The following is an 18,401-nucleotide window of genomic DNA, read 5'->3' as shown; positions in this document are numbered from 1 at the left end:
TCTCATGATTAGGATGAATGCTTTTTTGATTGTGTTACCAAGAACGTTGAATCAACTAACTAGCTTCAATATCATGCTTAGCATCTCTTAGAAGAAGCTAGTCAGGAAAATGTCTAAACTGGCATCAAATTCAACTTTGATTTAAGGTATCATTTAGATTACCATTATTTTAAATTTTTAAATTTTTATAAAATACACAAAACCTTTTTAAAACTTTTATGTATTTTTAAACAACTTTCTATTTTTAATTATTATTTATTGTTTTTTAGAAGGCTTAATATATCTTTTGGTACTCGGGTTTTATATTCTTTTTTTCTGATTTAGTATTTATATCATTTTTTGGTCAAATTTGGTACATGTATGTAACGCAAGTTATATATTTTGGTACCAAAAAAAACGGTGTTAACTTTTTAGTGTTTAATTTAGATTTTATTGTTGATTTGATGAAAATTAATTGTTAATAGAATAAATTTAGTGTTAATTATAAATTTGGTTAATTTTACATTTATTTTGTCATACGCAGTCCTATAGATGTGATTTAATTTGGTTCTTAGTGTTGATTTGATTAAAGCTAATTGCTAATATTATTAGCTAATTATGAATATGAATCAAATCAACTCTAAAACCCGAGTTAAATACTAAAAGGTTAACATTGTTACCTTCAAGTACTAAAATGTATACATTTTGTCAAATACAGGTATCACATTGGATTAAAAAATAACACAAGTACCACATTAGAAAAAAAAATATCAAACTCAAGTACCAAATTATGTATTAAGCCTTTTTAGAATCAAAACTAAATTGATAGAATGTGTGAAGTTGAAAGCTAAATTTGTTAAACTTTTTAGTATAATGACCAAATTGATAGAATTTGTAAATATTAGAGGGCTAAATTTGTTATTTTACCTAGACCACATCAACATTTCGTTAGTAATTTAACGGAGGAGTGGCCAAAATATCAAATGTCGAACGTTAGTGACTAAATCAAGATTTTTTAGAGTCAAAATAGAAACATGCTAAATAGTTAAGTGGCTAATGGTAGAGTTTTTAATCATTTTTAACTTTTTAACAAGTGATAAGGAAAAGAATTGTTGGAATTTGAATATGATATTCGGGTCAATAAGGCTTAAGTAATCCAATACTAAAGGCCCATTCAGAGGAGCTGTGCGTTTACCTACGATAGTGTAAAAACAGCGGTGACGATGAGATTAAATATTATAGCGTGAGATAAGAAAAAAGTTAAACGCACCGCATCGGAGACAAACCCCCATTCAAAGAGGCCCTAAGTGATTGACTGACGAGTCTTATGTTGAATTTTAATTTCTTTTTGTCTTGTTGCAAATAAAAGCAAATTAAATAGCTAATGACACCATATTCAATGACAAAGTTGAGGTCTTAGAACTTTGAGATTATATGTTTAAGTCTCACTTTATGTAAATGTGTCGATTCTCCTTTATATTTATTCTGGTTATAGTTAGTTTGGTTGAGTTTAATTAGCTATTGAATTAATTATTTAATTCTTTGCTTATAATAATTAATTTTGATTGGAAAAATAAAAGTTTATCTAAAACAACAATGATATATTTGATAGCCACATGTTTTAGTATATGAGTGAGCAACAATCTAATTCAATTGATAATTAATATTTAGTCATTCCCATAACTTATTTTTAGCAAAAAGAAGGAAAAAATTTTACTTATTTTAAATATCTTATTTTTTACAAGAATTTTTATTAATCTTTCTAATTTCAAGTTTAAATCTGTACTATCTATTATTTATTATATTTCTAACTATTGTAATACATATATAATAAATAAACATTTTTCTCATGTTATTATACTAGAAACCAAACGAGTTACAAATGTTATATGTTATAATTAGTTAGTTTGTTTAGGTATTTAATTCAATACTTATAATAATTTATTCTGATTGAAAAAAAGGTTAGTATTTGGTACACTAAAAGTTATTTTTTTTTATTTCACAAGCAGCCTTAAAAAATTGTTATGTATCTACTATACCTTATAGAACACTTGTCAACCCCTGATCCTACTTATAAATTAACTTGCCTTGCAAAAACTTCTCTAGTTAGTTATTTTGTTTTGGGTTTAGTTTAGTGGTTGAAGGGTTATATATAATAATTGATTTTGATTGGAAAAATAAATAGTTATCTTTATTATATCTCACACATGTCTAATTACATTCAAATCCAATTAATATGTAACTTTTTAAATTTAACCTTTTAATGTTTACAAATTCTATCAAATTGGTCTTAATTTTAAAATTTTAATAAATTTAACTCTTAACTTCGTGCATACTATCAATTTAGTCCTTATTATAAAAAAACCAAATAAAAAGATAAAAAAAAGTCAATTTTTTTTTATAAATGCCTTTTTTTTCGTTTTTTAATATATAACTTTAATAAAAATGGTAATAGGAATTGCCGGTTGAGAGGTTTGGGATGGGAGAAGATTTCAAGCATCAGGACGTTTTGCAGATAGGGTTTAAATGCAGTAAAATCATAAAATGTAATGGCTAAGAACATGAGATTGAGGTGCAACTCTGAATGCAGGCAGGGAGTTGGGCTTCTGGTTTTTCAATAAGTTTGATTGGAGATGCAATCTAGTAGGATCTTGTACATACAATCACATCAAATTGAAAATTTTCATCTCACATATATATAATTTTAGAATTTATCTTGTATTATAATTATTACATTGAAAGTTTTTGTATCTAAATGATAAATCCAATTGAAACATAAAACCAAGCAACATACATACATGATATAGGAGGTAGTAGAAAGAAAGAAATTTGATAGTTTCTGGTTGGTTAAATATGTTGTTAATCCTTGTACTTGTATAAAATTTGAGATTTAGTCCATATACTTTAAAAGTTAAAAATTCAATCCTACTTTTTCAATTTAAAAGTCTTAGTCCAATCATTATCACTTTTGGCAATTTCTACCAAAATTTGTCAATTTAACATGTTTATTTTTTGCCAATTATATGAGGACAACTTAATCAAAATTCTAAGTAAACAAATTTTAGTAGAAAATACTTAGGGTTTTAATGATTAGGCTATGAGTTTTAAATAAATAAAACAAGTAGGAGAACTTAACTTTTAACTTTTAAAGTATAGGGATTAAATCTCAATTTTTGTCAAAATGTAGGGACTAACATCATATTTCAACCTTTTCTGATTTGACGACCAACCGACTAATAATATAATACAGACAGATCAGCAAAGCAATGTAGGACAATCATGTCATGGAATATAATATAATAATTTAGTTATTAAAATAAATAATAAATCATATTATTTTATATTAATTACTTAAATTAAATAATATATTATTTAAACATTTAAAATTATATGCAAGTATGTGATACTAAAAATTAGTATATTATTATTGGTGTTTTTGAAAAAGCTTGGTTATTTAAGCTGAGCTGAGCTGCTTATGTTCCACCATTCAGCCAAAAACCAACCAACCCCACCGCTTTCTTTCTTTTTGACCACAACAGACTGTACTCGACTCCCTTCCCTATTCTATTCTCTCCATATACAAGAGATATATATTAACCAATTGCGATTAATTATATATAAGAGGTTGCGTCAGTGATAATAACAACAAATAAAACTACACACGTACGTAGCCATGGCTGTGCATCATCATCATTATCAAGTATAGGAGATCATGCAATTATCTTCAGCTATCTTCTTCTTCATCGCTCGTCTGCTAAGTAAGTATATCCCAGTTGGTACTATCAATATCATGAAATCCCCCCTGCTCATGCCTATTCCCATGCTCATCACCTATATTTTTATATCTAATGCCTCCATCCTTGTATATATCTTTGTTTTTTTTACTTTTTTCTTTATTTTTTGCTTTAGTTCTTCTAGTCGGTATCTTGCTTCCCTTCCCTTCCGTTGGATGCATGCATGTCCAATATATATACATAGCAATGAGCATCATATCAAAATTAACCACATGCATATACATTTGGTGTACTCGAGATCCATATGTTTTCCTCACTCAGACATTTAACTACCACTGATTGTCTCGTACTCGCACACATGCAGATTCTCACACCGCCATGCAATCATCCTCACTTTTAAAATTCCTCAGCAGCCAAGTATCCATAAATTCATAGCTCTTTTGTGTGGCTACACACAAATGCTGTTTGTGTGCCTATACACGTAACATATTCTCACATTCAATGATCTCAGGTTCAGAGTTCTAATATTTCATCATGTTACATTACATTCCTTGATTTAATTTCAATAAATGAAAGTATTCACATATTTCTTCAAAATAAACATTCAAAACTCATGATCCCTGTACCATTCATTAGTGAAATTGGCAAGCCATTTGAAAATGTCGAGACAACAACAAAAATAAATAGACGTCAGAAAAACAAGATTAAAATGGCTATAGTAACACTTTTTATCAGGCTTTATTTCAAGGATAGCTTATACATTATCTAGTCTTTGGGGTAAATTTCTAATTGTCTAAGCAGAAGCCTCAAAAACTACAAAAAAGTTTGTGAAATAAAAAATAAATACAAACTCAGATCTCAATTGCTAAACTTGCACCGAATCTATTAACTCCCAACACCAATTATTTTAGCTTTTGCAAATCATTTTGAAGCCCCATAATTTGTGTCAGTATGTAGTCATGGAGACGCTCAAGATACAGTACAAGTTTTGATATGGAACCCGCTGATGCACAGCACAGTCCATCTAACAATTCCCATACCCCGCAAAGCTGCTAAGACAAACTCGGAGAATAATAAACTGCAGGTCTGAGATGGCCCCTCGAGGGTGATATAGCCATAAGAGGAGCCCGCTGTGGCACCCCAGAACCTTCTGAAGAGCAATCCCATCTAACAGGAACAGTATTGGCTTGACCCGAAGGGATTGCATTAAAGTTCTTATTTTGTACCATGGTTGGGTCACCTAGTAAAGCTCCTTCGGAATGATAACGAGAAAACGGATTCCTGTGCCTTATGCTATGATTAGGAACTAATGGCATTGAAATGCCAGCAGGTATTAGCGGGCTTTCCCTCGAGCCTTCGAAATGTTTGGCAATGTCGGCAAACTTTGTTGTTTCACTTTCAGGCTCATCATCAATGATAATTACTTGTTTACTGGAAACAGCAGAATCACCATTCCTAAGTCGGCCGTCTAGAGTTGCAACTTTCTCCATATCATATGTTGCTGCTGGACCTGGCTTGTTCTTCAGTCTGTTCAGTTGAGCTGGCAAATTATAGTCACATTCATATTTGTAGAACTCCATGGAGGTTGTCAAACCACGGTCCACACGCTCATCAAAAAACATCCCAGCTGGAAATTGTGGTGGTGTTCCAAGATTTGCATGGTTTCTATAGCCATTTGTAAATTGGACATCAAAAGATTGCCCCACCAAATCTTTTGGATGCTGATCAAAGATTAACGAACTCTGAGACATTGCGTGATGGAATGGCATCCCAGCTTGATTCCCCATATTGCTAGGAGAGATTCCAGAAGGAGTTGGAAACTTAGGAGTAGGATGATCACTCTGGGCAAATGACTGGGCCTGACCAAGTGGCACAGATTTGTCTTCCTCCTTGTTAACCACCATTAAGTTCTTTCCCATCAGCCTGAGAACAGGATTAGAAGATGACGGAGTGGCAGAATCACGATCATTGGATGCAGAAAGCTTGACACCAGCATCAGGGAATCCATTAAAAGGAACGGGATCTGCAGGCAGTTTCATGACAGGTAGAACCATTTGCTCAGATCCTAAACTCGCACTACTGCTCCTAGAAGTTGTTTCTGGTCTTGCATCCAAATTATCGGGGCTGATATTTTGATTGGCAGCAATTCGCATTCCCGTGGCAGGGACCAGCATTGAACCCATTGTCCGTTGCCTTAGTAGTTGTGATTCCTGATAATTTAGAGCAAAACCCTGAGATGATCTATCTTTTCTTTGGCAACAGCATGGCTGATCGTCATTTTTAAAAATCAAAGGTCTCTTTTCAAAAGATATTCTATGTACTCTAAGCTTCTCTCCTTCCAAAGTTCTATCCAGTCCAGCGCTTGAATGGGGAAATGCAGCACCATTTTCGGCTAAAGGCTCAGATTTGGTAGTAGAGTAGCCAGACCTATAATTTTCTAGCACTGCAGGAGCATCAACAAATGCTAACGGTTCCGCATACTTCAAATCTAACTTGGCTTCCACAGAATTAGAGATAGTAGATACCGCAGATATTGGTGAATCTGATGAGTCCCCATCGACAAAATCAAGCTGATCTTGAGAGGATTGAATTCGGCTGGTGGTCAATGATGAATTCCCTTGAAAATCATCCGAACCCATGTCCCTAGGGCTAGGCAAAAATGATCCTGGAGGACCAGGAATAGGTATTGGATCAACCTCGGGAAAAGAGTTCACTTGTGCTGCATCAGAATCCAATTCTCCTCCCATATTAGCTGTTTGCCCAATTATACCATCGCTAACTTCAGCACAAAACATGTGTGGTTTACCAACAAGACTTGGCTCAGTAAGGTTAGCAAGTTCTTCACCCCCACATAGAGGCTTGCTGTAATCTTCACTAGTCTGTAAAGAATTGGACCTATTCATGGAAAGATTACTCAGTTCGTTAAACTTGGTTTCTACTGGCTGACTCAAACTAGTGACCGTCTCCTCAATAGATTCCAAACCATCAACTCTATCCAGAATATTCTCACTACCTCTTGCAGAAGAACCTGTGTTCTCCATCTCATCATTATCATAATAACGAGGTTCTGAATGTAAGCTCTTCAAAGCCATGGATTCCTCCCTCCTGGAAACACTTCTTCTTCCTCTTTGCTCCCCAGATTGGGCTCCTCCGATGCTGCTTCCACCAAATGACATTTCTTTAGTAATCTCTTTCCTTCCACATTGATTTTTAGCACCATCATGCACCAAGTCACATTCTTGATCAGACTCAGGACCCCAGGATTCTTCCTCATCAATTTCTTCCATAAAATGAAGTTGGCTCTCCGTTGTTAAATGATTCTTAACCAAGTTAGACCCAGATTTAACCATAGAAGGCCTGCTGCTAGCAGACGGCAAATTTTTCTTTGGTGAGGATCTGAAGCATTTGAATGCAAAAGAACGATCACTGATAGGTGTTGTAGCAGTGACAGGACTATTTGGATTACTATTTGCATCGATATCAATCACCTGTTTGCTCAATGAAGATGAACAATTTCCACCAGAGTTCATAGATCTCGCCATATGATGCCTATCTAGATGGGGATGGTCTTTGCTCAACTGATTCGCATTTTGCTTAAGTGGCCTTAGCTCCACCTTGTTATGGATTCTGGCTCCAAACAAGGAGCTCCTTACTCTCTTTCTTCCCAAAGAATGCTCCCTCTCAACCATATCTGAAGGGGCTTCATAAACTGGCTTCTCTGTCTTCTCACATTTCTCAGGAGAAGAAATTGGATTTTCAGATAAATTTTTTAACCTGCGAACACAATTTCTCTCCACAACAGGATCACCTTGATGTGGTTGGTCACTTGGAACCTGCAAGTCCAGGGTAACATACCGTTTGCAATTCGATGGTTGATGTCTGTCTTGATTATCAGGCTTCCTTGAAAGACCAGCTTGTTTAGAGCACACCTTTTCCCTAAAGTTTCTAGAATCACTTGATTTAACCTGCCTTGGCACATGCGATCCCTCATTCTTGCAACTTTCAGATACTCCACAGCACCCTTCTTGACCTCCAACTATCTGTTGAAAAACAGTATAGCAACTATATTAATTACAAATGATAAATTACTCGATAACAAAATTCGCACAAGGATGAGAAGTTAAATTTGTTTAGGTCAAGAAAATATTTATATTTTAAACCCTATTTATTTTTGCAGCATGTAGATACCATGGTCACTGCAGAGCTTATAATCACAAACTACAAAAAGAAAATGGAGTTCAACAGCTAAAGGCATATAAGGTTGTTTATTTTATTCAATTCAAAATTCCATAAGTTTTCAAGGCATTTAGAAAGATAAACCAATCAGCTAGGCAACAACAAATACAGGCAGCAAAGTTCTTCAAAAGTAGCTAAGAAAGAAAAATAAAATTAATTTGTACGAAGAAGAACATATAGATATAGAGAAAACAACAAGAACATACCATAGAAGAACGGGTCTTATGTGAGAAAAGTTTTCGGCTTTGAGGAGCAAGTTTAAGATACTTGTTATGTTTCAAGGAATGTCGCCTTTTCTTTTTGGTTGAAAGGAATTTGCTTCCTTTACTCCCTTTGAAAGCTTTGTTTGGTCCAGGATCATCTCCAACTTTTGACACTAGTGGAGCATCATTAGGCTTGGATAAAATACGAATTTTTGTACCATTGGCATCAAAATAAACAGCACCTACATCACCAGTATCCTTGGGAATAGTAGAGGAAATCTTTTGCTTTTTCCCTTCATCAGATATTTCAAGTTTCCCAGAATCCTGTCTAGGTATGTTAGATGCAGTGGCCCAGCTTGTACCATTCCTCCTATCAAGTTCTTCCAAAGTGCATGGCTTGGCAGTAGCATATACATCCACCATCAGTCTTGTCTTCCTTGGCTTAATTCTATGGCGGGTAAGCTTAGAATCCACTGTCCACTTGGGAGTCGATTTGTCAGAAAGACATTGGTCGATGTGAGCATTCAAGGTGGTATTGGAAGAGGACGAGAAAGTTTTACAAACAGGGCAAACTTTAGAAGCCATGGATTCAGATAACATGGTACAATTCGAAGTAATATCTTCAATCGAGCTACGATCAGAATGGGCACCAAATTTCACAATTAACCTGCACTTCTTGCCTGATGGTCGAGTTGTGTTTTCGGTCTTCCGGATCTTACCAGTAGCTTGAACTTCAGCTGATGCTTCCACTGATGTATCGGTTTCTGATGGTAAGCTGGACTTCTTGTTAATGAGAACCGAGTCTATATCAGATTGAGAAACACTAGCTATTGTAGAGGGTAAACCACTTCCATGTTCTCCGGATCTGCAGGAGCTATTGTCTATGCACGTACCTGCTAGGTTATGGTTTGAGTGAGCATCACTGGATGACTCTAGTACCACATGATCGTTTGACCCAGATGGCTCTTCACCGGATTTCCTTGTATTTTGCTTCTGAAATGGATTGGTTTCAACCACACATCTCTCTATGGGTAGGTTTCTTACAGTATCAAGAGGCTGAAATGGTGGCAATGGATCCTTCAAGCCATGCTTCAAACAAAGTTGCAAATTCTTGGGAGAAAATGGCCAATTCTTCCTGATATCCTTGCCCCGAGCAGTGAACACATAATCTCTACAGTACAAGAATTTCTCTGTTGTCAGTAAATGAGATAAATACGTGAAAAAAAATTATATGCTAAAAGGGACAATAGATAAAAAGAAGCGAAAACTTAACACCAAAGAGCTACTTAGGGGGTTGAAATCTAGAAGACTCTGATATTGTATGCTAAGTCAGGAAGGAGGGGGACACATGGACCATAACAATACTCAAAAAGAGAGAAGAAACGACCAAGCAAAACAAAACCCAAGATTCAATGATCTATTAAACTGAATTACCCAGCAAAGTAGAGAGAGGAAAAATGAAAAAAGTACTTCCTCTCTGCATGAAATGGTAAAGAGTGGGGCAAGTACACAGGTAGCAGCTAAGAGAAGCAAGAACTTCCCAGAAGTTTACTCCCCAAGAAAATAAAATTCCATGTCCAAAGTGACGTGAAATCAAAAAAATTAAGACCAAAAGTAACCCCCACCCCCCTTCCCCAAGACCAAAATAGAGACAAGATTTGAGGTGTGTCAATAGTTAGGTTCCCATGTAGAAACTGAGCCACCAGATAATATACAAACTCTGGATCTGACCCAACAGAAGTCTTAAGATGAGATCAAAGATAAGCTGTGAGAGTCCATGGGGATAAAAAGCATCAGGGTTACTATTCATTCTTAAGCTGAAGAGAAAGGTAGATGGAGAGAAAGGAAATCAAAATCACATCAAAACTAGATTACCTTATGGAGAATTTAGGGAGTGGGGTTTGATGATGATGACGATGATGATGATTATCAAGAGACGGCTTCTTTAGCAGATCTACCTCAGGCAAGGGAAGCTTATGAGGAGCCCTCTCAATCTCATCACCACCACTTTTCAGCTGTACTATAACTTGGCAGGGACATGGGGGATCTGGTGGAGGGTTTTCAATGGATAACATCTGATGAAAAGCTTCTCTCTTCTTGTGCTGTTTTGACAACAGTCACAAGCCACGCTTATACTGCTTCTTTCTCCAGCAGTAGAGCCCCTTATCTTCAGCATAACAACACTTCACCCCCTCTGATCTCTTCCCTCTTCGATTGTCTCCTATTTCTTTCTAGTTGTGATCCCTGATAACCTCAAAACCTCATTATCTTCATTCATTTATAGCCTGCAATAAAAGAGAAGCCAAGAAGATGATGAAGACAAGGCACTGAAAGAACGTTATTTTATGTGAAAGGGATGGAGTGTAGTTGAAGCATGTGCGTTTTGGTTCATCAAGGAAACCAAAGAACATAACCCGCAAGTAAAGATGTTGCTCAACCAAAGCCTAAAGTGTCCATGGGGAGCGTTATTTTATGTGGGCGAACCCAGAGAAAAGCAAAGTACTCCTCTTTCAGACTTTGTGCCAACACCATCCACTACCAAACTCTCAACAAATGATCAAATCCCATAAAAAGAAAAGGGCTAACCATAATTAATCACATAATAAAGGCAAGAGTTATACATATAAATGGGAAATTTTGAAGCTGAGAACGAGCCAACTAAGCTTCATGAAACCGATAGATGTAGTCAAAGAGTTGAGAGAAATCAAAGAAAAGGGAAAACCCAAATCTGAAATATATAGTAGAACAGATCCCAGAAAGGAAATCTAGTATATACACCCCATGGACTAGATTCTCCTTCTTCTTCACCTTGGGGTTAAGAAAAAGCGAGAAAGGAACTCAGAAGCTGAGGGGGAAAAAAGAGGAGATGGTGAAATCATATGTACATATATTTAGTAAGTGAATTAGTTTTTGAAGGGAAGTTGATGAGTGAAAAAAAGAAAGGAAGCAGGAAAAGAAAGATGGGTGGGTTTGGTTTGGTTTGAAACAAGATCAGGCAGAATAGATGTAGAAGAAGAGAAGAGAAGAGAAGATTAGGGCAAAGAAGTTACCTTTGAGAATTTGATTGAAGTGAGGCTGTAGTTTTGGGGAGGAGAGTTTTTGTTTGGGAAGAAAGAAAGAGAGATGAGAAAGTGAAGGAAAGATCAGAGCCACCCACTCACACATCAAAAGGGGCATCAGGTTCCCCTTCTTTTCCTTCCACTCCCACCCTTAAATTAAAATTAAATATTAAAAAAAAAAAGCAAGCAAAGTCTGCAGTACCATTCCATTCTATTCAAACAGTAACACTATATAAAAAAACAAAGAGGAGAGAGAGATTTTTAAAAAAATACATTTATTTCAAAAAGAAAATCTAATGGTAAACAAACCCAACCCTTCAGTATATATTTATTGTAGATATTTTGTTTTTGGTTTATCAATAATAATACTTTCCCATTTCCATGGTTGAAATGTGGGTTTTAAATTCGATCACTTCAATATTTTTGTGTTTCTGCAAATTCCAAACACAAGAGTTTGATAGATTATTAGATTAGAAAGTCGTCGAAAATCGAAACCCATGTTGCCCCTCTCCAACTAGACGACAAAATTCCCCTGTTTTTGTCTTTACAATCACCATTATTAATTAAAAATACATGATATGGATGATTCACCATCCATTTCCTGTATCCATCCTGTCCACCCTTTATATAAAATATCAAAATTTTCACCGTTTTTCATGATTTTGGAGGGTAGGATTGGTGTCTAACTGTTAAGGGGAAAACGATAACTTTTAAATCATCATTGATCCATTTGAATTTTGTAGGTTTTTTTTTAGATAATGATAAATTTTATTTTATGGAGACGTTGTATCAATAGTAAAGCTTTTTCCTTTTCTTTATTTTTTTCCCCAAAAAAATTGCAAGCCAATAATAAAGTTGAAAGACAGTACAGTACTATGCTATGTAGTATTAATCTTTTAGTAAAATTTACTAACAGTGAGGCTTTTTTTACTTTTGAAACCTAAAGCTCTCTATGATTTAGGGTTTCTTTTTTGGCGAAAATTAAATTTACAGAAAATGTTTTTACTTTTTTTCATATTGTTTTATCAAAATAATTTAATCAAAATAGCTCTTTTCAAGTATCAATTATAAAAAATTTTGCTGAAAAACAAGAATAACTTTAAATTAGCCAAATATGCTGAATTTTTTAATTGATTAAATAGGGTTTTTTTTAAATTTAGGGAAATAAATAAATTTTGGAGAGTTTCCTCATCCTCTGGTTTTTTAGGATTAGGGTTTAGTATTTAGGGTTTTATAAGTGAAACTGTGAAAGTTTATAGGTAGATTTGAGGGGTCGGGGTGCGATAATGTATCTCAGGACACATACATTTCATATGTCATGCCGGGATAGAACCATTACCTTAGAAACTCATCCTATAGAAGTCAAGTTTCAAGGTGAGAGTACTTGATACGGTCACAGGTCGAAGTCTAAGTAAAGGTCCCAGTCAGCAGTTGTGATGCAGTCATGAGTTCGAGTATAACCGAGGGCTAGTTGACAGTCGTTATGCGGTTACGAGTTTAAGCTTTTTGGATACCCAAAAATGATGCCTTATATATATCATACATAATATTGATGTCATAATTATAGGGAAAAACAAAAGGTTTTCGGTGTAATCAACGTAATTATTGTCTCTATATCCAGGCAACCGATATATTTAACCTTTCATTCTTATCCGAAGGTTGACACCGAGGTGGACACAAGAGAGCTTTCAAGCTGAGAGTGGATGTTTTAGTGAAAGTAGAGGTCAAACTCGGGTCAGCTCAACAGGCGTTATAGTTATTAATAGGCTGTTTAATAATGATAATCATTGTCGCCCCGAAAGGAACATTACCTTTACTCCACCGAAATAGTCTTTCCCTACCTCAGAGTCCTCCTACGGCCACAGGGGTGACGACCTTCAAATAAGAAGGAAGGTTAAAGATATCGATTGCGTGGAAATGAATAAAAGAATTACATCGATTATAGCGACAAGCCCCACAGTTTTTCCTTATGATTATGCCCTCAAACTTCTGTATGGTATTTATATGGCAATATATTCAGGTATCTAAAATTTTGAGCTCATGTCCGCATAACGACCGTCAACTGGCTCTCTCGTTATATTCTGATCTATGACCTCATAACAAACATCGACTGAGACCTCTATGTAGACTTCCACTCGTGGCGATATAAAGTAAAATCACCCTGAAACCTGACTTTCACAATATAAGATTCCGGGGTAATGGTTCCACCTCAATAGGATATATGAAATGTGTGTGTCTTAAAGTGATATGACATCACCGATGACTCAAGAATACCTCAAACAGGAAATTTTATTAGCGAAAAATTTTTAATAGTAAAGTAGAGAATAAAATCGAGAGAAAGAAATATTCTAAAGTAGAGGGATGGTGGCCGGGAGAGACGATGGGTTTAAGGATGGTGGAGTGTGGAGGAAGAGCCCTTCTTTTATAGGCGCGGGGAAGTGATGAGATTGGAAAGAAAAAAAAACCTCGTGGTTGAAAACATATTGTAGGAGAGACGTTTTCATCGAATATCTAAAAGAGGAGTCTCAAATCTTACTTGGGATTCCCGAGATCATAGCACTTTTTTCAGGCTTTGAGTGGTGGTGGTGGTGGTAGTGGTAAGAAAGCTCGTCCAATTGAGCGAGCTTTCTTACCATTTTCACTAAAATCCTGTCAAAAGTGTCTTGACCCTAGGAATCTTGGGTAAGATTTCAAGCATGTTTTGAAGCATATTATGACCCTTTGAAGCATGCATTTGATGGAATTAGTTGATCTCTGAAACGTGTTTTCAAGCATAGAAGAGCCTTTCATTATTATTATTCGATGAAAATACATTTTTTGAAACTCATTTTAAAGCACACATTCCTCTCTCCTCATTCTTTTTTTTCTATTAAACTACAGAAGTATTCAATACTTAGACATGCAACAAATTCACTCTCTTTTGAAGAGTTGCACTGTTAGTGTCATTTGTATTTCTTTAGATAACAATTTGAAGATTTTTATTGTTCTAAATATCTACTTCGTTTTAAATTGAAGTGAGTTGATGAGTGAAATCCGTAATTTATTACGACAATCAAATTTATAATACAGATGTCGAGGTCATATTTGCAAGAGCCCAATTTGTGGAATTGGCTTTCAACCATACCATTCAATTACGTGAGCTACGGACTAGAATTAGGAGAAAAGTTAGAGGTTTGAGCTAGAGAAGAATTTCGAGCTTGCAATGTAGATATCTAGCATCGATAAACCCTTTTAAGTATGAGTTATTTGATGTGAAAGGCGAACTCGAGGTGGAGGCAGTTATATCATCGCACTGCTCAAGTGGAAAAATGTTATAATGTAGTTATATGTCAAGTTTGCCGAGATTGATGGAACTGGTCATCTCCGACCAATATTGCAACTATAAAGTGAGAACCAAAACAGAAGTAAAAAGTCTTACTACATAATTATACGGTGGGTTCATTGATTTGTTACAAAGCTTATATTATAATGTCCCTAAAGCATCAATGGGTAGATATTCTTCAGTTTCAGGCACCAATTTCAACTTCGGTGACCATTGTCAGTTGGGATATGAGCGTAACTCGAACTTCGACACCTGGGTGCAACATTCAGTCAGTGCATTCAATTTTAACTTTGGTGGTTTAATGTTTTGGGGTGGAAGCACTTATACCAAGAAGTTATCAACCTACATCGGTTGACAATCTGGTACAAATTTTACCGAGCATATGGGGTATAGAATAACTGATGACTTACTCCCTACGATTGGGTCTAGCAATGGTACATCGAACCCTTTGGTTTAAGATGACAATGAAGATGCAACTAATGAAGAAAATGCAGTTGAGGAAAAAGGGGCAACAAATGTTGCTGATGGATTACAATCAGGACTCAATCCAATTTGGTAATTCGGTTCGGATAGTTCAAAAGTAACATTTTTTTTAACTAGAGCTAGTTTCAACTAAGCCAGAACCTTGTAGTTTTGACGATGATGGTTCGAACAATGTTTCAGATCCAGATTCACGATTTAGGGCATATGAACCTCTACCCCACATGACCAACATTGACCTCTCCGCCGAGAGTGGTTAAGAGTTCTAATAACTCTCGCACAGAACATCTAGCCATGCACGTTTATCGTCAAATGTCTGGGTATTGGAAGTTGGCATGGAGTATCCCCACAAAAATGCTTTTGTTACTGCACTGAAGTGATATAGCTTTAAGAACGACATGAACTATCACTTCACAAAATCTCATTCGGAGAAATTCAAAGGAAAGTGCGCAATGCGTGACGAGAGGTGCAAATGGAAAATTATGACATCATTTAAAAGATGAGCTTGTGGACAATAAAGAAGTATACCAGTCCACATACTTGTTTTGTAGTAGGTGCGCAATGCGATCAGTTGATTTTTAACATAACGTGACCTAACCAGGGTCTTCACTTTTGCTAATAACATAACTTTAACTCGTACTTTACAGATGTAAGTTACGATCATCTAAGGCTAGACTCCAACATGATATCTAACATAATTCTACTTATAGTGAAAGCGAGTTCCAATATTCTCTTCCCAATGTTTATTGCCAACATCTGTAGCCAATACAATTATACGCCATCGTATTACAATGCATGAGTTGTAAAACAAAAGGTTATGGATAAGTTGCATCACAGTTGGGACAGGTCATATAACGATTTGTGGTAATGATGTTAGGTACTGGCTTCATACGTATAAAGTTTTGTAACCGATCTAGAAATGCACCCATCATACTTCGACAACCATCTGATCCCTAGAAAAAGAGTATTTCATCGATTCTTTTAGACCTTTGAACAATGCATGGAAGCTTTTTGAAAGTGCAAGCCTTTGGTACAAATTAACGGCACTTGGCTGTACGAAAGGTATGAGCATCGGTTGTTGATAGTTGTTGCCCAGGATAGTAATTGGAGGATTTTATCAATAGTGTTTGCAATAACTCCCTCCAAAAAGGTAAATGATTGAGATTTCTTCCTTAACCAATTGCACCATCGCTTTTGCCTACAACTCGACACATGTTTCATATTCGATAGGGAACCCCAAATTTTGGTCACTATTGAACAATATGATAGCATTTAGGATTACAAACACCATAGGTATTGTATGCAACATGTAGACTCCAAGTACCATTCAAAATGGCCTTTAGAAAGTGAGCAAGATCAATGCATTGACATGGTAAGTAGCTGCCACTATTTCCACAATAATGCTAAACCATATTTCGTTCATTGTTTGCATTCATGGGTATACCTTTCTCGATAGGGTACAAGCTTGTCCAAGATCATTTCCATGAAATATTGGATAACTTGCGCTCTATTAACAACACCAGTGTGGACTACCTCGCCAACATACCCTTCGAACAGTAGACACAATCGTATAAAGGGGGTCTACGATATAGGCACATAACAACGAACCTAGCAAAATGCATCAATTTCATATTGAAAGGGATGCATCATTTTTCGATAACCTCAGTTGTCAAAGAAACATACTTTCACTTGACAACCTTATTTCTAAAATAGGTTGTGGTATATGCTGGACAGATAGCGGGCGGTCACGTTTGGTGTGAGAATGTTATAAAATAAATTAGACTAAATGTAGAGAGAGAAAACTCTATGTACGTAGTGTGTCACTAACGTCCAAACCTAATATTTTGGGTTATGGAGCACGCTAGGCCCAACCAAGACAAGTTAGGGGCATCATTCCGTGTTAACCTACCAGAAGGGACTTACGATTGTTGGATATTCTAGTTACTTCGATTCCCATGTGCACATGTAATTGTTGCATGTGCTACTGTATGAATAGAATACAAGCCTTATATTAACAATGTGTACAGACTAGAAAACATGCACAATATATGCAAATTTGAATTCCTATTCATCCCAGATGAGAGTATGTGGTCGCCAATGTTCAATGCTCCATTCAAGTTGGCCTTGAATATGAACTTGCATTGTGTCCCAAAAGTTTGTTCGAATTCTACTCGAATACACACAAATTTAGATGTTCAGGAGATGAACAAAAAATAGAGGTTATGCGGCTACTGTAGAAACTTAGGGCATAGAAATGCAACATGTTCTATATTTAGGGATACATTAAGACCTCAATGTCGCTAATATATTTTTTTGCACAGAAATTTATTACAATGCTTCTTTTTTTGTACAAAATCTGTTTGTTCTTTATTATTATTATTTCATTTGTATTTTCCACCATCAACTAACATTCATATAGTGGAAAAATTGCTACTTTTAGCGCTACTTCAAGTACCAATTACAATTTCTCTAGCGATTGAACTTTTACCATTTTTACTATTTAGTCTTTATACCTTAATTAATCATGTAAAAGCCCATTTTTGCCCGGGCCCATACCAACAAAATAACCCAAATAATAAAATCCAAAATAAAATCCCAAGCCCATTTAACCCATCCTCAAACCCAAAACCTAAAATTAACCTAGCCCAACATCCAAGCCCAATCCCAAAACCCTAAACTCCCACTTGCCTCTTCCCACTCTCCCATGCTGTCTACCACCAGCACCACTCCCACTCTCCCATGCTGTCTGCCACCAGCACCATCACACACCCCCATACCGTCTACCACCACCATGCCTTTTGCCACACCTGCAAACAAGCAAAGGAAAAGGACAAAAAATGGAGCAATAAACATTAACAGAATATTGTATTTTTGGCTATAAAAGCCACAAGCAAAATCGAACCAGGGGGGAGAAACAAAAAAAAGAGGGGGGGACTTTTGTAACAAAAAAAGAGAAGATTCGGCTTTTGAAAAAATTGAAAGAAATAAAAAGGGGCTTTAGAAGGTGATTCACCTTATTTTTTTTATTGCGTTTTCTTTATTTCCGTTCTATTTCGGTTTTTCTATAGTATTTCTTTCTCTTTTTTATTATCATTCAATCAACACACATATATATAAGATAAAAAAATAAAAGTAAAAAGGAGTTTACCTGTTTCCGACGGCGGTGGAAAGAGGAAGAATCGAAAGGTCTCTTTCGATTTCGGCCCTTTTCGCTGGGATTTCGGCTTTTCTAACCCCAGATCTGGACTCTATTTGCAAAAAGGAGAAAAAGGGAGCTTTTTTTGGTTTTCCGGCCACTGCAAACGGCGGCGCCGTCGCCGGCGTCCGGCGACCGGCGCGGTGGCCGATGGCCGGCAAAGGGGGCTCTTCTTCTCTTTTTACGGACACA

At 36.0% G+C, this 18,401-nt stretch overlaps 1 protein-coding gene across 2 annotated transcripts; it reads right to left on the bottom strand.

The window, feature by feature from the left end:
* Window positions 1–4,423: 4,423 nt before the first annotated feature.
* LOC107919830 (uncharacterized) lies at window positions 4,424–11,425 on the bottom strand. 2 transcript variants are annotated; one of them, XM_041108963.1, is made up of 5 exons: window positions 11,203–11,408; window positions 10,774–10,997; window positions 10,028–10,437; window positions 8,156–9,323; window positions 4,424–7,753 (listed from the first exon to the last, which is right to left on the bottom strand). In XM_041108963.1, the coding sequence occupies exons 3-5, from the start codon at window positions 10,225–10,227 to the stop codon at window positions 4,766–4,768; spliced, it is 4,356 nt and encodes a 1,451-aa protein (XP_040964897.1). In that variant the 5' UTR covers window positions 10,228–10,437; window positions 10,774–10,997; window positions 11,203–11,408; the 3' UTR covers window positions 4,424–4,765. The 2 variants fall into 2 exon arrangements, with proteins under 2 accessions (XP_040964897.1, XP_016704701.1); XM_016849212.2 differs by lacking the exon at window positions 10,774–10,997 and having other exon boundaries at window positions 11,203–11,425.
* Window positions 11,426–18,401: the final 6,976 nt, after the last annotated feature.

This window comes from Gossypium hirsutum, chromosome D13 (assembly GCF_007990345.1).
Source record: "Gossypium hirsutum isolate 1008001.06 chromosome D13, Gossypium_hirsutum_v2.1, whole genome shotgun sequence".
Lineage (NCBI taxonomy): Eukaryota > Viridiplantae > Streptophyta > Magnoliopsida > Malvales > Malvaceae > Gossypium > Gossypium hirsutum.
Note: the sequence above shows the minus strand (reverse complement) of the source record. Positions and strands in the feature narration are given on the sequence as shown.